The 20,944-nt window shown below is 41.0% G+C and overlaps 1 protein-coding gene across 5 annotated transcripts in view; it reads right to left on the bottom strand.

Moving 5' to 3' along the window:
- Positions 1-5,398: 5,398 nt before the first annotated feature.
- SLC34A2 (solute carrier family 34 member 2) overlaps positions 5,399-20,944 on the bottom strand; it is a 60,395-nt gene continuing 44,849 nt past the window's right edge. For all 5 annotated transcript variants that reach the window (XM_073342355.1, XM_073342358.1, XM_073342359.1 and 2 more), the window contains 4 exons: positions 19,864-20,031; positions 18,342-18,458; positions 18,133-18,257; positions 5,399-8,826 (listed from right to left, as the gene is read on the bottom strand). In XM_073342355.1, coding sequence (XP_073198456.1) covers positions 8,245-8,826; positions 18,133-18,257; positions 18,342-18,458; positions 19,864-20,031 — 992 coding nt within the window. In that variant the 3' untranslated portion in view covers positions 5,399-8,244. The remainder of the gene's footprint in view (positions 8,827-18,132; positions 18,258-18,341; positions 18,459-19,863; positions 20,032-20,944) is intronic.

Consider the following 20,944-nt stretch of genomic DNA (forward strand, 5'->3'; position numbering starts at 1 on the left):
GTTCTCAGTATTATTCATTAACCATTCATTTTTTGTAGTAACGTAGAGTCAAATTTTCTGCTTTATAAATTGTCCCAGCTGTATTGACTTCTGTGGTCCTATGTATTATGCACATTTATTTTTACAAATATTCATTTCTTGCATGGTGCTTTACACATTTTTAATGTGAGTGTTTTGGGAGTTTTAAAATCGTATTCTAGCTGCACCTCCTACAGAAAACAATGACCTTGACCTTGGGTCACTTCTTTGGCCTTGCCTTCTCTAATATAACGTTAGAGCTGACTGAAAAACAGAAGTTCCATTTCTCAGGAAATTTCAACTTATCAAAACCTGTTTTGGTTCTGAATTGGCATAAGTCAACATTTCAAAATTTTCTGTGGTACAGAAATTCTGAAAAAAGTCAATTCAGAAATGGCAAAACACACAGTTTCAATAATGGCAAAACAACATAAAATAGTAAATTATACATTTAAATTCATGTTTAATAATAAAAATATAAACTAATCAAACTGAGATGGCTGAAGTGAATCATTTCAACACTTCCCCATCAAAAATGTTGTCAAATGCTAATCCTGCCCATGAATGTTTTGATTTCAACACAACTGCATTTTCCAGAAAACTCTCCAGTCAAAATTTTTTTTGACCAGCTCTAATAAACACATAGAAAGCATGTATATTTAAAAACAAAAAAAGTCTTCCAAAACAAAACACTGCACTGCAAGCACTATTTCCCCCAGGGAAAGGATGAGAAAGAGAATGAATGAGAATGCGACAGATAGTCACGTTGCTTAATGCACTTCTAGAAAGTGCTCTGATACTACTGTGATGAGTGCAGTATAAGAACAGATCTAGATTAGACTAAAAACAGTCATTTAACTATTTCCTTCCATGGTTGCCAATATGGAAATCGAGGAGAGAAATTAAGTAGTGGAGTGTTTAACCCGCAGTAGTGATAGTAGTGTGTTTAATTTCCCCTGGATTTTAAAATGTACTCAGTTTAATGCTCTGTTCTAGATATGAATACATTGTCAGGACACACTGGAAACTGAAGAAAGGGAAGGTAAACCTCCCAAATAATCCTGGTGAGATGAAGGGTCCACTTGAAAGTGACAGCAAAGGAGACAAAAGCTTAGAGATGAATGATGAACACTGTGGTCCAGATGCGGAGACAGATGAAAGAGGAGTACAGCAATGTGCAGAGATAAGAGCAGCAATGAGGAGTCCCTTGATAAACTTCATTCTAAGAGTCTTTAGATCCCTCTGCAGCACCTGCCTGAAGTTAAGTGTTTGCTAAAATGCTTTGCCAAAGTGAGGCTTCAGTGAACTTCCAGAATGGATTTGAAAATTGTTCACATAAGGTGGACAGCACAGGGATGGGCTTTACAAACTCCACGCTAAAGCAGAGACAAAGGAAGGGATGGAGCAATACTGGCCCAGGGAGGCCTTTCCTCCTCAGGCACTGTTGAGCATGCTCCAGGGAGAATACCAGGATAAAGAGCGTCAGCAGCCCCAGGTGGAGGGCCATTTCCTGTAGGAGCACTGCCCTGCAGCAACAGGAGAGGAAAGTTCTCCTAGGTGAACCTGACTGTGAATCTCCCCCCACCTCCCCAGCTGCTCTCCAGGAGGGAGGAGGAACCGTGGGCTAGGATTTGAGCAGGCGACAGGCATCAGCCCTAGACTGTGTAGGTTTGGAAATAAAGACTAATGCCACTGTGCCCATGCCCCAGACTGAGATGCAGTGGTAGGAGGAAGTGGCCCAGGGGAAAGCAAGCAAACAGGCTGGCCAAACTTAGGCCAGTGCATGCTGTTTAACTTTCAGGGCCCAGGGCATGGATCTGCTGCAGGGGAGGACTCAGGTCCCCTTTCCCACCCCAGAGCTATGCCTATAGCCTCAAGGAGGACAGGACGAGGGGTTACCATCAAAGGTCATTCCAGCTAACACCTCATCCAATGGCCAGGGATACCTGGAACAGGCAGAAAGGCTTAGGGTTGCCAACTTTCTAAAATTGAACAAAACCGAACACCCTTGCCCCACCCCTCCTCCTCCTCTTCCCCGAGGCTCCGCCCCTACCCCACCCCTTCTGAGGCCCTGTTCCCCACTCACTACATCCCCCCTCCCTCTGTCGCTCATTCTCCCCCACCCTCACTCACTCACTTTCACTGGGCAGGGGCAGGGGATTGGGGTGCAGGAGGGGGTGAGGGCTCCAGCTGGGGTGCAGGCTCTGGGGTGGGGTTGGCGATGAGAGATTTGGGTGCAAGAGGGGGCTCATGGCTGGGGCAGGGGGTTGGGGTGCGGACTCTGGGGTGGGGTCAGGGATGAGGGGCTTGGAGTGCGGGGGGGCTCAGGGCTGGGACAAGGGGCTGGGGTGCAGGATGTGGGCTCCAGCCAGGCAGTGCTTACCTCAGGCAGCTCCCAGTCAGCGGCACAATGGGGCTAAGGCAGGCTCCCTGACTGCCCTGGCTCTGTGCACTCATGGAACTGGTGGCATGTCCTCTGGCCCTTTCACCTGGGGGCCACAGGGGCTCTGCACGCTGCCTGCGTCCACAGGCTCCGCCCCCACAGCTCCCATTGGCCGCAGTTCCAGGCCAGTGGGAGCTGCAGCGCTGGCTCACTGGGTGGGGACCGCGCGCAAAGCCCCCTGGCTGCCCCTGCACCTAGAGAGCACAGAGACATGCTGGCTGCTTCTGGGAGCTGTGCAGAGCCAGGGCAGGCAGGGAGCCTTCCCTAGCCATGCTGTGTTGCCTACTGGACTTTTAGCTGCCTAGTCAGCAGTGCTGATCAGAGCTGCCAGGGTCCCTTTTCGAGCAGGTGTTCTGGTCGAAAACTTGACACCTGGCAACTCTAGAAAGGCTGGAGTTAGAGGCCCAGACTGCTAGGCCTGCTGACCAAACAAACCACCCCGTTACAGGCACTATCCACGTTTTCACTGATGTGCTTTAATTCATGAGGGACGGGGAGTCAGGCATAAGGCATGACGACAGCAAACTGAATTTCAATATTTTTAGTTTACTAGAGGAAGTTAAAAATTATAAGCCAAGTGTCTAAGCCGTGCGCTGTTTTAATTTCTGAAAGAATGCTGTTCATGTAGTGTTGCTGTCAAGGTTCCTCCCCCACTCTGAACTCTAGGGTACAGATGTGGGGACCTGCATGAAAAACCTCCTAAGCTTATCTTTACCAGCTTAGGTCAAAACTTCCCCAAGGTACAAAATATTCCACCCTTTGTCCTTGGATTGGCCGCTACCACCACCAAACTAATACTGGTTACTGGGGAAGAGCTGTTTGGATGCGTCCTTCCCCCCAAAATACTTCCCAAAACCTTGCACCTCACTTCCTGGACAAGGTTTGGTAAAAAGCCTCACCAATTTGCCTAGGTGACTACAGATCCAGACCCTTGGATCTTAAGAACAATGAACAATCCTCCCAACACTTGCACCCCCCCCTTTCCTGGGAAATATTGGATAAAAAGCCTCACCAATTTGCATAGGTGACCACAGACCCAAACCCTTGGATCTGAGAACAATGAAAAAGCATTCAGTTTTCTTACAAGAAGACTTTTAATAAAAATAGAAGTAAATAGAAATAAAGAAATCCCCCCTGTAAAATCAGGATGGTAGAGACCTTACAGGGTAATTAGATTCAAACCATAGAGAACCCCTCTAGGCAAAACCTTAAGTTACAAAAAAGATACACAGACAGAAATAGTTATTCTATTCAGCACAGTTCTTTTCTCAGCCATTTAAAGAAATCATAATCTAACACGTACCTAGCTAGATTACTTACTAAAAGTTCTAAGACTCCATTCCTGGTCTATCCCCGGCAAAGACAGAATATAGACAGACACAGACCCTTTGTTTCTCTCCCTCCTCCCAGCTTTTGAAAGTATCTTGTCTCCTCATTGGTCATTTTGGTCAGGTGCCAGCGAGGTTACCTTTAGCTTCTTAACCCTTTACAGGTGAGAGGAGATTTCCCCTGGCCAGGAGGGATTTCAAAGGGGTTTGCCCTTCCCTTTATATTTATGACAGTTGCACATTTATCCATTTTCAAAGAAGGAATGTTTCTGTGCTGGTAGTTTAATTTGATAGAACGCTGTAATTTTGTAATTTACCAATTTTTAATTCTTAAATAGGTCTGGGTTCTTTTCACATTTTAAATTCCTTACACCATGTTCAATCTGAAAGAGCAAAACAGATATGCTCTTTAAATGCCCAATTAAAAAGCCCAATCACTTAGGTCCTTAGCTGGGGAAAAAGAGAAGCCAGTGTTTCTTGAATACATTCTGTTCTGCATGTATCCCCCTTCACACAGTGCAGGGGAAAGGACAGCAGAGGCCCAACGCTCCATCAAGCATCAAGAGTGTTATGACAATCTTCCCTTTACTCGTCCATATCTACTTTTCACTATGGCTAGCCCATAGAAACTTGCCAGAAAATCCCCATGCCCACATAAGCCAACTGCAAAGTACTTTACTTAGGAAAGAAAAATCAAATGCACAACTACAAACCAGGGAATAACTGGCTAGTGATAGTACTGATGAAAAAGGATCCGGGGCTTACCATAGTAGGATCATAAATTGAATGAGAGTCAACAGTGTTGCAGTTGCATTAAAAAAAAAAAAAAAAGGCTAATATAGTTCTGGGATGTATTAACAGGAGTGTCTTATGTAAGACAGAGGAGATAATTGTCCCACTCTACTTGGCACTGGAGAGGCCTCAGTTGGAGTAGTGTGTCCAATTCTGGGCACCACACTTTAAGAAAGAAGTGGACAAATTGGAGAGAGTCCAGAGGAGAGCAACAAAAATGATAAAAGGTTTAGAAAACCTGACCTGTGGGGGAAGGTTAAAAAGAACTGGGCCTATTTAGTCTTGAGAATAGAAGACTGAGAGGGGTACTGGTTAACAGTATTCAAATACATTGAGGCCTGTTATAAAGGGGATGGTGATCAATTGTTCTCCAGGTCCACTGAAGGTAGAACAAGAAGTACTAGGCTCAATCTGTAGCAAGAGAGCTCTAGGTTAGCTATTAGGGAAAACTTTCAAACTGTAAGGGTAGTTAAGCTCTGGAACAGGCTTCCAAGGGAGGTTGTGGAATCCCCACATTAGATGTTTTTAAGAACAGGTTGCACAAACACCTGTCAGGGATATTCTAGATTTAACTTGGCCCTGCCTCAGCACTGAGGGCTGGACTAGATGACCTCTCATGGTCCCTTGCAGCATGCCTCATACGCAGCATGTTCCCTTCTATCAAAATCTGTGTTGGTGCACATTCCTGCTAAGATTTCCTTTGTTGTACCTATGCTGATGCACAACCCCATATCCTTTACACGTTGCTGTTTCAAAGTAGAGCTCTTTGACTCAGAACTATTTTTCCATTGGCAACCACTGCATATAAGTAAATGTATATATTTTAAACATCTCTTTATTTTTTTATTCAATGCACTGCACTCTACTAGAGCAAGATGAACACTCATGCCCAGGTTACAAAGCCAATAGTACAGAATCCCAAAAGGTTGTATAATTTCCTCTAATTTAAAAAAATGATTTTTAGAAACCTTGTGGCTCAACAGTTACTCTTCACAGAAAATTCATAACTGGTTAGAAAAATAGATTTCAACATCCTTCTGTATTATAGACATAATATGAAGATATTTAGCTACACTGTAATCTTTATTTTAAGAACTCACCTCCTGCATTAGCAGCAAATCACAATGTAACTTAAACAATGGAGCCACTAACATGGCTCCACAATATGTAGTATACATAGATACAAATACAATTTTTAAAAGCTATGTTATAAAATATACAGTGTGTCCTTTTTACATTATAGATAAACATTGCATAGTTTTCAAATATGGCATGTAAACAACTCAATCACATAAAGACATTTACGATATAACTTATGAAAATGCTGTACACTAGAACAATTATAAATTAAGTGTAAATAGCAATTATTAGAGTCTGGGAATGAATATGCTGGGACATGTGCTATCAGTTTTTAAGTAAATGTCTCCACTGAAATCCATGAGTTCTGCTTAAAAATAAAGGCATGTGACACAACGTATATGAAGAGTGAAGAAGGATAAACAAGAACTGAATGTAGGACAGGAGAATAGTTACAACAAAGGAGCCTAGAGCGCTCATATGCCTAAACATAATTCGTCCAGTTCCTTTGTAGCAACTGCTTTCCCTAACCTACCCCTGGTGTTTTGATAGAGGGCTTGTTTAAGCTTTTATTTAAAACAAAGAGCCACTCTGTTAACTGACTAAGGAAAAGCAAGAAACTTCTTCTATTTTAAAGTTAGTCAATCAAAAATCTGACAGAATTTCACAAGAACATCTAGATATTATTCTAATGAGTCAAAAAGCTGAGAGTAGGAAATGCACATAAGCCGATAAAGACATGTGAGAGCACATCAGAAATATCAGCGGCAGAATAGAGATCTTGTTCATCTGAGAAGAGTGGTTCAAAGACAACAAAGTTCAACAAACATTAACATCAAGAAAACAGAAAAAGGAATAGGGGTGGCTGGTCCTAACTCTGAGCTCTCTATTGAGATCCAGAGAAGCAGAGTTAGGCCTACATTGAGTCCTTTTGAAAATCCTATCTGGGCTAATAGATACAAATCGCAACTATGCTTAGCATCCGATGAAGTGAGCTGTAGCTCACGAAAGCTCATGCTCAAATAAATTGGTTAGTCTCTAAGGTGCCACAAGTACTCCTTTTCATCTTGTCATTGGCTCACAGTTACAGAAAAAATCAAAAGCTCAGCCTGAATAAAATTTAATATAGTATGAAAAAGCAGACTTTACACAACTTGTAAACATGTTAATTTAAAAATGTGAAGAACTTATTTTCACCCTCAAAATGTACATATTTACATAATAACTGAGTTCCACCTATTAAATTACATAACATTAAGAAAATAGGAAACTTGTTTCAGAAGTAAATCTATTTTAGCAGCACTGAGTAGCTATGCTACAATGAAAGGGTCTTGTCAGCATTTCCATTATAAGTCTCATTTATAACTCAGCTATAAAAACTAAAAATTAGCATAGAGCCAGGGTTGTAATTTTTCCATCCCTCATAACTGTCAACCTTCACACATTCCAACCCTCACCCACTGCATCTCCCATGATTTGGTCATTTTTAAATTACATAAAGCCAACAAAAGCGTACTGATTTTTGAAGGCTTTGCAGTACTCAGAATGGCTCATTCTGAAATGTTGCAGTTTGTCAGTCCATGATGTGGACTAGTCTTCACAGGCATTTACTAAAACATTAATACCCACAGAGAGTGAGGACAAGGGACTTCCCAGCATGTGCTGTATGATTACTTTACCTATGGATTTTTATTAGAGATTTGGATTCCTAATATGCACATGCATAATACCGATAGTACAAATTCACATCAGGCACTATGTTGATTCCAACTAAGTTGACACAGGTCATGCTGTAAATGGTTACAGTTAACACACATTTTCTCTACAGTAGATGTTAAAAGATTTCTTTAAGAACGTGTGATCTTAGCATAAACCCCACAGTAGGCATAATGCTGAAGTCCAAATTTCCTTGGACTTTTATTGCTCTAAATCCAATCTTTACCGCTATTTTAAAAGGCTGTTTTATGGTTTAGTAAAGAGGTTCCAGCAAGCCCTTCAGTAGGCACCCAATCCTTAACCGATTTATACTTTCAAAAGGCAAGTGCACCAGCAATTTAAAATTGTTACATGTTAGCCTTTAGCTGGAAGTCACAAAATACAGCATCTCAGCTCTCTAACATTACAGGAAATGAATATATGAAAACATTTTCATTCTTCTGATTTTTTGCCTCTTCCAGAAACTTTGTGGGATCATTGGGTGAGTGTGGTTTAATATCCCTGTAATTTGGAGAAAATGTTCTGCACATTCCAGAGTGTTTTTTTTAAGTTCATATCTCTCAACTCATTGGAGCCATTCTGCTAATGGGACTGCATAGCAATGTTTATTTGTTTGGTACTGCTGACCTTGAATTAATGTATCATATAGTAGATCCTCCAGATAAAAATCCAGCCTTAGCTTTTTACCTGATCTTAGACTTTCTGGGAACCCTGTAGAATTTGTTCTACTGCATTCCTTGATGAGTAGTATACCACTGGATACAAGAACCTAACAGAGTTTTCATTCATTCCTCAATATACTGCCCAAGCTGATTTTCAAGAGATTGACTGTCTTATACTGTATCTTTTCTATTACAGATTGATCCCCTCCTAGAAGGCTGTGTTGTCTGAGTAGGTTTTCTCATCACCAGCTGCTGGTTCTGTCTTTGTAACACAATTTTCTTCATCAGCCAATTCAACTGCGTTATCATAAACTGCCATAGCCTTTCCCTGCTTGTCTCTGGCCAGCTCATCTTCCGTCTTGTCTTTGCAGCATTTGCAGCACTTGTTGCAGAAGCAGTATCTCCCACAGAAGGACAGTGCAGAAGTTATCACATTATCCCATGGCTTCAAGGAGTGTAACCACCTGGGAAGGAAATCCCAGTTTTGGAGCTTTGTAGGCAGTATATTTGGCCGTTTGGACTGCAGAACATTAATCACAATCACCACAATCAAAGCGAGTAGGATGGGACCACAAACACCCAGAAGGACCTGCCAGCCAGCTACCGACAAACCAAACACAGCCAACGGGATCAGGAAGAAGCAGAGGATTAGATAAAAAACAGCAAACCATCTGTACTTGGCTGTTATGTTCCCCAAGCTCTTTGCGAGGCGGATTGGTACCCGGGTAAAAGGTATTGGGTACCACAGAATAATCCCGGAAATATTGAAAAAAAAGTGACACAAAGCAATCTGAAAGCAAGCATATTTTGAACAGTTAGTTAGAGTGCCTTTAAATACTGTGTCCCAAATATCAACAAACCTATGATCTTCCTCAGAGTCTGTGTTCTGTCTTCCCTTGCTCCCCTCTTACTCTATTATCACACTTAGAGTTATGATTAGATTTAGGTTATAAGGTCTTGTCTATGCTCTGGGAAGCACTATGCACACTGTGGGTACTACATAATTAATAATAATGATTAAAAATCAAGATAATGTTTGGAAAATACCCAGACTTCTGTGTGTTTTTGATGAGTCATCAACATAAGACAGCTAAGTTACATCTGACTTGGCCTAAGGGTCTAATTCCTTACTCTCACACTAGCAAAATTCCCAGTGAAATCAGGGCACCTACAACAAGAGTATGGGGTCAGGTCATTACAAGTGTACAATGGACGGCACATCCACATGCACAATGAGACATAGAGCTGGTCAGAGAAGCTCTGAGAGAACCAGATTCTGTTGGAATATGTGGTTCCATCAGCATCAAAATGCTTAATGAAACTGGGTCCATTTTGCCAGAATATCATTGCGGGGAGGGGGAGAAAGGTTTCAACAAATGTCCCATTTTGACATTTTTGGAACAAAACATTTTGATTTTTTGCTTTCAAACCACTTTTCAGATCTAATTTTTTTTTACTTTAATAAAAAATGCAAAAAGTTAAAATCAAAAAGAAACATTTCAAATGACCCAATATATTATTTTTCATTTCCCATTGTGGAGAATTTGGAAATTTTGGGTGTTTGCTCCGATTTGGAACAAAGCCAAAACTCAATATCTCGAAATCCTTCACAAAACAGAACTCTCATCCTCCACGCAGCTCTGCTGAGTAGTTCTACCATGCAGCCCTTCACCCCAGTGCTGCATGCTGGGGACAAAGCCAGCCAATTCAAACAACAAGCAATTTCTTTTTCAACTAAAAAAGATACAAGTACAAATCAATGAGAAGGGCACACAAGCCTAATTTTTTCATGTGAAAAATGTGTGGCTTATAAGGAAATAAGGTGCTGCCTTTAGACTCCGGCAGTCTAATAAGTCAATTAGGACAAATGCAGAGTCCTCCACTTAGGAAGGAACAATCAGTTGCACACATACAAAATGGGAAATGACTGTCTCGGAAGGAGTACTGCAGAAAGGGATCTGGGGGTCATCGTGGATCACAAGTTAAATATGAGTCAACAGTGTAACGCTGTTGCAAAAAAAGCAAACATCCTTCTGGGATGTATTAGCAGGAGTACTGTAAGCAAGACCCAAGAAGTAATTATTCCGCTCTACTCCGCGCTGATTAGGCCTCAGCTGGAGTATTGTGTCCAGTTCTGGGCACCACATTTCAGCAAAGATGTGGACAAATTGGAGAAAGTCCCAAGAAGAGCGACAAAAATGATTCAAGGTCTAGAAAACATGACCTACGAGGGAAGATTGAAAAAATTGGGTTTGTTTAGTCTGGAGAAGAGAAGACTGAGAGGGGACATGATAACAGTTTTCAAGTACCTAAAAGGTTGCTGTAAGGAGGAGGGAGAAAAATTGTTCCTCTTAACCTCTGAGGGTAAGACAAGAAGCAATGGGCTTAAATTGCAGCAAGGGCAGTTTAGGTTGGACATTAGGAAAAACTTCCTAAAATACAAAGGTTAAAGAAATTCTTGAGTGAACAGTTAGCAGCAGGTTTTGTGGGAGTGTGGCCTGAGAGGAGGCAATTTTGTGGTCTGGAGATGTAGTCTTGATTTTTGAATGTTTTGTTCCAGGCTTGTGGCGTGAGCCAGTGCTCATTCATATCCCTTAACAAAGGGATGGTGATGATCTAGTGGGCAAGGTTTAAAAGTCAGTCACTAGCTAACATTGGTAGAGCCCTGTGCAGATACAAAATTTATATCCCCAGATGTGGATATCCACGGATATAAAGCGGATATCCGCAGAGCTGCAGAGCTCTACCAGGAACTGCAGCGGCAAAAGCAGTAGCATGTCAGGCTGCCGCTCACAGAAGCCAGTGCCCAGCCCCGGCAACTCCTCCAGCATGGCTGTACCACCCCCAACCCTGCCCATTGGGGTGGGCACCAGGCTCCCCAGCAGCTGTTCCTGATCATGCTAGTGTGTGCTAGCGGCTCACACACTTCCAAACAGGAGTCCCTTCCACACAGCAGTCTGCGTCTCTATAGATATCCATCCCCAGACATAAATTTTATATGGAATGGATCAAGGACAATTATGCTCAGCTCAGTAAGACACTTAATGAAGTGGAAACTCAGGTGATCTTCAGTGGAATACTTCCAGTCCCTAGAGAAGGCGAGTGAAGGCATGAAAAATAATGAAGATCAGCAGATGGCTCAAGGATTGGTATTATGAGGAAATTTGGGGATAACTGACCAGTAAGAGGCATTCACAGAAAGAAGACTCTTCTTGACTGATGAAATCCCCTTGAGTCCTGGGATATTAACATTCTGAGATCAAAACTGGCATGACTGATAAGAAGGGTTTTCAACTAGGAGAGAAGGTTGGAAGATACTCATTCAATCTCCACGCCTGGTTTCAATACACAGGACGAGGAAAATCAGCTAAATGAAGATATAGTCAGGGTTAAAGGAACACTAGAAAGTAAGAGTAGGGACAGCGAGGAGAAAGAAAGTACAAATGTTGATTGGAGTAGTAGTCAGGTAGGGGATACAGTTAGTTAAAGGACTATACCTAATCCAGCCAGAAAACTGGGTAAGGTCTGAAGAAAACAACTGAGATGCATCTACACAAATGCAATGAGTCTGGGTAATAAAATGGGAGGAACTGGCACGAGTGGTGCAAGAGGTCAAACTGAATATTATAGGGATTACAAAAACATGGTGGAATAGCACTCATCCCTGGAATACAGATATTGAAAGGTATGTGCTGTTTAGGAGAGAGAGAAATAAAGGTAAATGGAGAGGGGGGTAATGTACATAAATGATGCAGAAAACTGTAAAGGAATAAGTGACAATATGGATAAAACAAACTGGGTCAAAATCACTTGGGGGAAGGATTATAAAAGAGGTTCTATTGGGATAGTTTTATGGGTCTGCAATAGACCCCTTGTTTCAGACTTGGTTATGGACAGCAATATATTGAATAATGTAAGAGATAAATATTACTAAGAATTGTGTCATAAAGGGAGACTTTCAGTTCCCAGGTATAGATTGGAGAATAAATGCTATTAATATTGGTAGGATCCACTTATTGCTGGATGTGATAGACGACAGTTTTCTTCAATAAATAGTTACTGAAATAACATGAGGTGATGCAATTTTAGACTTGGTTTTGGTAAGCAGTGAGGACATCTTGGTCATAGTGTTGGTCATAGAAAATAACCTTGGATGGAGTGATCATGAGTTGATTCGGTTTAAACTAAAAGAAAGGACAATCAAAACCAGGTAATCAGCTATGGTTTATGATTTCAAAAAGACAGTAAAGTAAGAAAATCCATTTATTCATGTCTGAATATCGGTGACATCATAGCAGAACTTTTAGAAGCCTTCATCATCCACTGCTGTCTTTGCACATTCAGAAACTGACCTTCCAGTGATCTGTCACATACCATGTATTCATCTCCTCACTGGTAGTTCCCTACTATGATGACCCTCCACTATTTCTTCCGCAACAACTTTTTCAAGGTTATTTCCATCTGCACGCCTAATGTGACCAAAGCACATAATTGTGCATCTGCTGATTTCTGACGTCTCCAATAAACATTTCCAACATAGACATTTGTCAAAGGACAGACTTTGGGAAATTAAGGGAATTAGTTAGAGAAGTCAACTGGACTGAAGAGCTCAAGGACTTAAATGTGGAGGAAGTTTTTGTATTCTTTAAATCAAGTAGACAAAAACTATCTGCAATTTGCATCCCAAGCAAGGGGGAAAAAGCAAGGGAAAGGCTCCAGGCACAACTGGATAAAAAACCACCTCAAAAAGCTTATAAGGAGTAAGCAGAGAGCCTACAGGGAATGGAAAAAAGGATTTATCAGCAAAGAAAACTATATTTTTGAGGTTAGAAAAATGTAGGGTAAAGTGTCAGTTGCTAAAAATCAAGTTGAATTAGCTCATCAAGAAAATTAAAATAAATAGTAAAAGGGTTTTTTAGTTATGAAAATAAAAGGAAGGATGAGGCTGGGCCACTATGCGGTGTGGAGGGGGTGGGGAGATTAAAAATCTAGGCATGGCCCAAAAACTAAATGAATATGTTGCCTCAGTTTTCAATAAGGATGATAATACAGAACAGGGACATGAAGGCAGTACGGCTGATGGAAATGAGCATATGGAATGGAGACTGTCACATTGCAGGTGAAAGAAAAACTTTAAGAGTTTAATGATCTAAAATTAGGGAGACAAGATAATTTCTATCCCAGAATACTGAAAAAACTGGCACATGAAATTGCTAGTCCAGTAGCAAAGATTTTAAATAAATCTATCTATTTGGCAGTAGTACCGTATGACTGGAGAATAGCTAGCATTGTTCCGATATTTAAGAAAGGGAAAATAAGTGATCCAGGAAATTACAGAGCTATTAGTCTGACCTATATGGTATGCAAGGTTTTAGAACAAACTGTGAAGGAAAGAATAATTAAATTCATGGAGGTAAATGGAAAAGGGGATGTAATGCAACATGGGTTTACCAAAAATAAAGTGTGCCAGACTAACCTGATTTATTTCTTTGAGAAGAGAACTGATTTTTTAGGTAAGGGAAATGCAACAGATCTAATACACTTGGACATCAGTAAAGCATCTGACATGGTACCACATGGAAAATTATTAGTTAAATTAGAGGTTTCAGAGTAACAGCCGTGTTAGTCTGTCTTTGCAAAAAGAAAAGGAGTACTTGTGGCACCTTAGAGACTAACCAATTTATTTGAGCATGAGCTTTCGTGAGCTACAGCTCACTTCATCGGATGCATCCGATGAAGTGAGCTGTAGCTCACGAAAGCTCATGCTCAAATAAATTGGTTAGTCTCTAAGGTGCCACAAATACTCCTTTTCTTTTAGTTAAATTAGAGAAGATGAAGATTAGTACAAGGAACTGGCTAAAGGGGAGAAGGCAATAGGTTGTGCTGAAAGGTGAAATATCAGACTGCAGAGAGGTTACTAGTGGAGTTCCTCAAGGATTGGTGTTCAGGCCAATATTATTTAATATTTTTATTAATGACTTTGGCACAAAAAGTAGGAGTATGCTAATAAAATTTGCTGTTGATACAAAGGTGGGAGGTATTGGCAATACAGAGGAGGATCTGAATATTATGCAGGAAAACCTTGAAGACTGGAGTGATAGAAGTGGGATGGAATTCAATAGTACAAAGTGCAAAGTAGGGTCCAATAATAAGAATTTCTGTTATAAATTCAGAGCTTATCAGTTAGAAGCAACAGAGACTAAGTGTATTGGTTGATCACAGGATAACTATGAGCCACCACCATGTATGTGGCTGCGAAAAAGGCAGATGCAATCCTAGGATGTATTAGGCAAGACTTTTCCAGTAGAGATAGAGAAGTATTAATGTCATTGTACAAAGTACTGGTAAAAACTCATCTGGAATACTGTGTAAAACTCTGGTCACCCATGTTCAAGAAAAATTAATTCAAACTGGAACAGGTGCAGAGAAGAGCTACTAGGATGACTGGAATATGGAGGGTCTATTTTATCAGAGGAGAATGGAAGAGCTTGTCTTGCGTGGCCTAGCAAAATGAAGTCTGAGAGGACATAAACACCAGGGAGGGTGAAGAGCTATTAAGTTTAAAGGACAGTGCTGGCACAAGAACATACGGGTATAAGCTGGCCATGAACAAATTAAGGCCAGAAATTTAAAGAAGGTTTCTAACTATCAAAGAGGTGAAATTCTGAAACAGCCTCGCAATAGGAGTTATGGAGCAAATAAGTTAATTAGTTTTGAGAGATGGATACATTTATGAGTAGGATTGTATGATGGGGTTGCTCATGATGGCGGGGGGCCAAACTCAACAGCCCTGGGGGTCCCTTCCAGTTTATGTCTTCCGTCGGTCACCTGAAGGGGTGACCCCGACGTATTCAGGGTTTTGTTTCTCCTTCCTCTGAAGCATCAGAGATGGGACACTGGACAGACGGTGCTTTAAGGTGGCACTGAGCATTCTCTCACTCGGGTGCTTGCTCACGTGCTCAGCCTCTAGCTGATTGCCATACGTGGGGTTGGGAAGGAATTTTCTCCAAGGTTAGAGTGTGACTTTGGGTGGGTTTCCTTTGCAGGATGGAGTGCAGTTAACTTGCTGGGATCATCTCAATATGTTTCACTCAATCAATCCCTACCATGGCAAGGGCTTCCGGCATTGGTACACCTCAGTCTCCCCACTTCTCTGCCTGTGCCAGATACTAATTTAGTTTCTTGTGGGCTACAGAACTTTCATCTAATTTTGATTGTTGGGTTTAGCGTGGGGGTGTTGGGTGATGTTGGTGGCCTGTGATATACAGGAAGTCACACGACGAGGGCCAGGTCTACACTAAAAAGTTAAGTCAACCCATTTGTGTCACTCAGGAGTGTGAAAAAGCCACACGTAAGTCAGCCTACCCGCCCCCTGTGAACAGTGTTAGGTTGACAGAATAATTCTTCTGTTAACCAAATTAATACCCCTCAGGGAGGTAGATTAACTACAGCAATGGGAGAAACCCTCCCATTGCCACAGCAAGTGTGTATGCTGCAGTGCTACGGCTGCTGTAGCAATTTAAGAGTGACATAGCCTAGATGATCTGGTGGTCCCTTCTGGCCTTAAACCCTACGACCTGCTTTCTAAAGCCTCAAGAAGGGGCTTGGGCAAAATAAGCCCAGTGTCTGCTGACCAAATCTGTAGATCCCTGCCCTTATCTTATTTCCCTTCAGTAATTGTTATTTGATTAAAACTAACACTTAAACTAGGGCTGTAGATTAATCACAGTTAACTCATGCAATTAACTAAAAAAATTAATTGTGATTAATCAGTTTTAATTGTACTGTTAAACAACAGAATACCAATTGAAATGTATTAAATATTTTGGATGTTTTTCTACATTTTCATATAGTATTCTCTGTTGTAATTGAAATCAAAGTGTATATTGTTTATTACAAGTATTTGCACTGTAAAAATGATAAACAAAAGAAATAGCATTTTTCAATTCACCTCATACAAGCACTGTAGTGCAATCTCTTTGTCGTGAAAGTGCAACTTACAAATGTAGATTTTTTTTGTTACATAACTTCACTCAAAAACAAAAAAAATGTAAAACTTCAGAGCCTACAAGTCCATTCAGTCCTACTTCTTGTTTGTTTATATTTGCAAAAGATAATGCTGTCCACTTCTTGTTTACTATGTCACCTGAAAGTGAGAACAGGCATTTTCATGGCACTGTTGTAGCCGGTGTCAAAAGATATTTACATGCCAGATATGCTAAACATTCATATGTCCTTTCATGTTTCAGCCACCTTTCCAGAGGACATGCTTCCATGCTGATGACGGTCATTAAAAAAAAATGCGTTAATTAAATTTGTTGCTGAACTCCGTGGGGGAGAATTGTATGTCCCCTGTTCTATTTTACCTGCATTCTGCCACATATTTCATGTTATAGCAGTCTCCAATGATCACCCAACACATGTTGTTCATTTTAAGAACACTTTCACAGCAGATTTGACAAAACGCAAAGATAGCTACAGCACTCGAGCCAAGGTTTAAGAATCTGAAGTGCCTTCCAAAATCTGAGCGGGACGAAGTGTGGAGCATGCTTTCAGAAGTCTTAAAAGAGCACACTCTGATGCAGAAACTACAGAACCCGAACCACCAAAAAGAAAATCAACCTTCTGCTGGTGGCATCTGATTTAGCTAATGAAAATGAACATGCGTCGCTCCACACTGCTTTGGATTGTTATCAAGCAGAAACCGTCATCAGCATGGATACATGTCCCCTGGAATGGTGGTTGAAGCATGAAGGGACATATGAATCTTTAGCACATCTGGCACATAAATATCTTGCGAAGCTGGCTACCACAGTGCCATGAGAATGCTTATTCTCACTTTCAGGGGACATTATAAACAAGAAGCGGGCAGCATTATCTTCTGAAAATGTATATAAACTTGTCTGAGCGATTGGCTGAACAAGAAGTAGGACTGAGTGGATTTGCAGGCTCTAAAATTTGACATTGTTTTATTTTTGAATGCAGGTTTTTTATACATAATTCTACATTTGTAAATTCAACTTTCAAGATAAAGAGATTGTGCTACAGTACTTGTATTAGGTGAACTGAAAAATACTATTTCTTTTGGTTTTTTTACAGTGCAAATACTTGTAATTAATAATGCATATAAAGTGAGCACTGTACACTTTGTATTCTGTGTGGTAGTTGAAATCAATACATTTGAAAATGTAAGAAACTTCCAAAAATATTTAAATAAATGGTATTCTATTATTGCTTACCAGTGCGATTAATCGTGAGATTAATCACAATTAATTTTTTTAATTGCACCATTAATTGCGATTAATTTTTTAATCTCTTGACAGCCCTAATTCATACACATGGTTTTGTTTTTTAAAGGCTGTCATAAAATGATTAATTAACATGAGATCAACTTAACTGGACTTAGCCCAACTTGAGATTGCCGCTGCTTAATCTTGTGTGGAGGTAATAAAATGACTACTGTGGTTATTTCCCTGTTTTATATGTATGTCAATAACCCAGTCAGTTTATTAATTAGAGTTATTGAAATGCATTGATACTGGTTATAGAGAAGACCTCATTACCATTTTCCCCCTTGACGTAGAAAGGTAAATTCAGACATCACCATATACCTGGAAAATCATTTACCATTTTAAAATATAGGTTTCCAAACCTAGGCTCCTAAAATCAGCGGTGTGCTTTTCACAAGGGCTGAGCCAACAATGAAGTCAATGGGAGCTATGTGGTGTTCTGCATTTTTGAAAATAGGCCATCAGTGTAGATGTCTACATTCTGACTTCGGGAACCTAACTTCAGACTTTCATTTCTGAAAATCTATAAACAGAATCAAGACAATCTCAGGAAAGCCATTATATAACAGAATTCTGTGAACATTTAATGTACCTTTTTGCTCTGGCCTCAGTATGAGAGACTGATGAGTGACCCTTAATAACCTGAAGAGCTCAGGTTTGAAAGGCAATAGTCTGCTACTAGTATGGGATATTTGTACACCAGCATCATTAGAGCTAAATCCTCCTTATGCCTTAATCCTCCTTATTCTGGCAAAATTCTCACTGACTTCAATCTGTAAGTAATAATAAGCATGATTTATACTGACCTGTAATGAATATCTTAATGTACTGCCTGGACTTGCTAAAGCAGCAAGTATAGCCGTCGTGGTCGTACCAATGTTAGACCCCAACGTAAGGGGGTACGCTCGCTCGATGCTTACAACACCAATACCTAGAAGAAGAAAATAGGACTGAATATTTTGGACTGAAAAACATAAAATATGAGGCTTTCGAAATAAAAGACCAAAGAACTTACCAACAAGTGGCGTAATAGCAGATGTGAAAACAGAACTGCTTTGAACAATGAACGTCATACCAGCTCCAACAAGCATTGCCAGGTATCCGGTTACCCAAGAAAAAGGATATGGGAAATCTGAAAAATAAAAAAGGGAGGGCACGACTTTTAGAGTCACAAAATATTTGATGCTATATGTAATACAGATGTGAAAATATTATTATTATTATTTATTATTTATTAGATGTTAGAGCTATTTGGGGCAAGGACCATTTTTTGTTCTGTTAGTACAGCACCTAGGACAGCAAAGCCGTGGTCTTTGACTAGGGCTCCTAGGTGCTACCACAGTGCATAGAATAATAGAAGCATTTCAATGGAGATCAACACAACATATAGGTGCCTTTCAAGTTATAAACTGAAACAACAAGGCCTACGGTTTCCAAATTTCAGTTGCCTCAATTTTGGCAGCTTTTCAAAAAGCACTGAGAACCCATTCTGTGAAAAATCAGGTCTCTTTAATGTGTCTCAAGTTGGAAACCCAAAAATCACTAATAACTTTCGAAAATATAGGCCTAAAGATCCTAATTAGAGAGATGATGCACCATGTTTCCCCGAAGCCTGCAGCTTTGCCAGTCGACTAAGAAATCAGGACTTCATCAGTTGTGAAGAGGTGAAATAAGAAACCCAGGAAACTGACCAGTTCCAAATTAGATGTAAACATGGGAACTGACTAATTTTTTTCCTGAGCTACTGGTGCCTTGTGCCCCAGAGGAAGGAAGGGCCAGCAGCAAGTCCTGTTTGTTTAACCTTCTCCCCATGCAGAGCACCATCTCTTCTTCCTCACTCAGACCTCTTCCAGGGCTGTGTCCCACTGCTAGTGGGGCCCACCCCGCTCCTCAGTCTAGAAAGCAAAAGGGGATGGTGGCAAAAGCTGCACCTGGGCGAATGTCCTAGCGCAAGGTGACTCCGTGCTAGAAATGCAGCTGGCTTTTTAATGAGACAGGTGGTCATAGGGATTGAAACTGGCTGCTCAGTCAGGAGAGAGAGTGGTTCTTTTGGCTGTCATACCTCACTTAAGAAAAGGCTAGAGGGGTGTAGCAGGGCAAGGGAAAGAATGGTAGGAACTGGGGAGGGAAGGGAAAGCACCAAAAAATTGTCCCTTTTTTCAACTAGCTCTAGCAGTAACATGAGGTGCAGGCCCCATGCCAGAGCAAGCAGTCAGCACTTCAGTGGTATTTACTGAGGATATATATCTACTAACCCCTAGGATTCTAACAGCTAATGATTATACAGTACATCAAAAACAGAGTCTGGACTTTGGTTTCTACAGCTTAATCAGCCACACTTCACAAGTGAAACATTCACTCACCAATTTATAAAAAGAAACAAAAGAAACACACTGACAAGATGAAATATTATTCTAGAATTTCAGCTTCATATTGCTTTACTCATGCCATCACTTTGGATTGGCCAGTGCAAAGCGTCAGTACAGATGCTTATTGCCACAGTTATTCATAGTTACACAGAAACAACACATAGTTACCGGTATTGAGCGTCTTCTTGATAACTGAGGCCACTTGTCCTTTAAGCACAGAATTCAGTAACTTAACTATCAGCACCAAACAGATGCACAAAATTATCAAAGACCCTGCAAGCAGGATGAGACCGACAGCAAGATCAGCAAGATTTGTTCCTGCAAAGAGATGCTGGCCTAAAAAGGAAAAAGAAAGTCAAAGTCAGACTAGCCAGAATTTTATTTCAGTCACTAGGCCATACAGCTGTTCTTCCATAAATAGGCATGATGGCATCAATGTCAAAGGTAGCAAAGGTTTCAGAGTAACAGCCATGTTAGTCTGTATTCGCAAAAAGAAAAGGAGGACTTGTGGCACCTTAGAGACTAACCAATTTATTTGAGCATAAGCTTTCGTGAGCTACAGTTCACTTCATCGGATGCATGGTAGCAAAAAATCCTTACCTCACTGGCTGCCCAGTATAGGTGTTTTAGGGGTGGGGGGGTGCGGATCTTCTATGGACAGGGCTATAAGATACACAGCATCCCCACACAAAGGGGCAGACACAGACAGAAACATGCCCATGCATGGGTAGAGTATCTCCAGGCAACTTCGCGCAAGGGAGCGGTATGCAAAGGCAGGAGCAAATCTTAGTGTGTTCTCCATGGCAGGATGAGTGTGTCACCCCTTCTCTGCCAACTGGTACTCATATGCCAATGAAGATGATCAATCAAAATATCCAAGAAATCAGTCTTATAAAATAACCATAGGACCCTGTCACTGGACTAGTAAGGGGTGACATGACCTGGAAGACCTTCCGTGCTGATTTTAGGGCTCCTGGCAAGAGAGCTACGTGGGGTCTGAATGATGCGATGCTACCAAAAGTAAATTGGTCAATAACTCCAGAGGAGCTGGTCTGAATGTATGCAGCAGTCAAACTTCATTTTGCTTCTATCCCTTTATAATGATCTGTTGTTCACTTCACACAAAATAATCATAGAATCATAGAATATCAGGGTTGGAAGGGACCTCAGGAGGTCATCTAGTCCAACCCCCTGCTCAAAAGCAGGACCAATCCCCAATTAAATCATCCCAGCCAGGGCTTTGTCAAGC

This window comes from Lepidochelys kempii, chromosome 4 (genome assembly GCF_965140265.1).
Source record: "Lepidochelys kempii isolate rLepKem1 chromosome 4, rLepKem1.hap2, whole genome shotgun sequence".
Classification (NCBI taxonomy): domain Eukaryota; kingdom Metazoa; phylum Chordata; order Testudines; family Cheloniidae; genus Lepidochelys; species Lepidochelys kempii.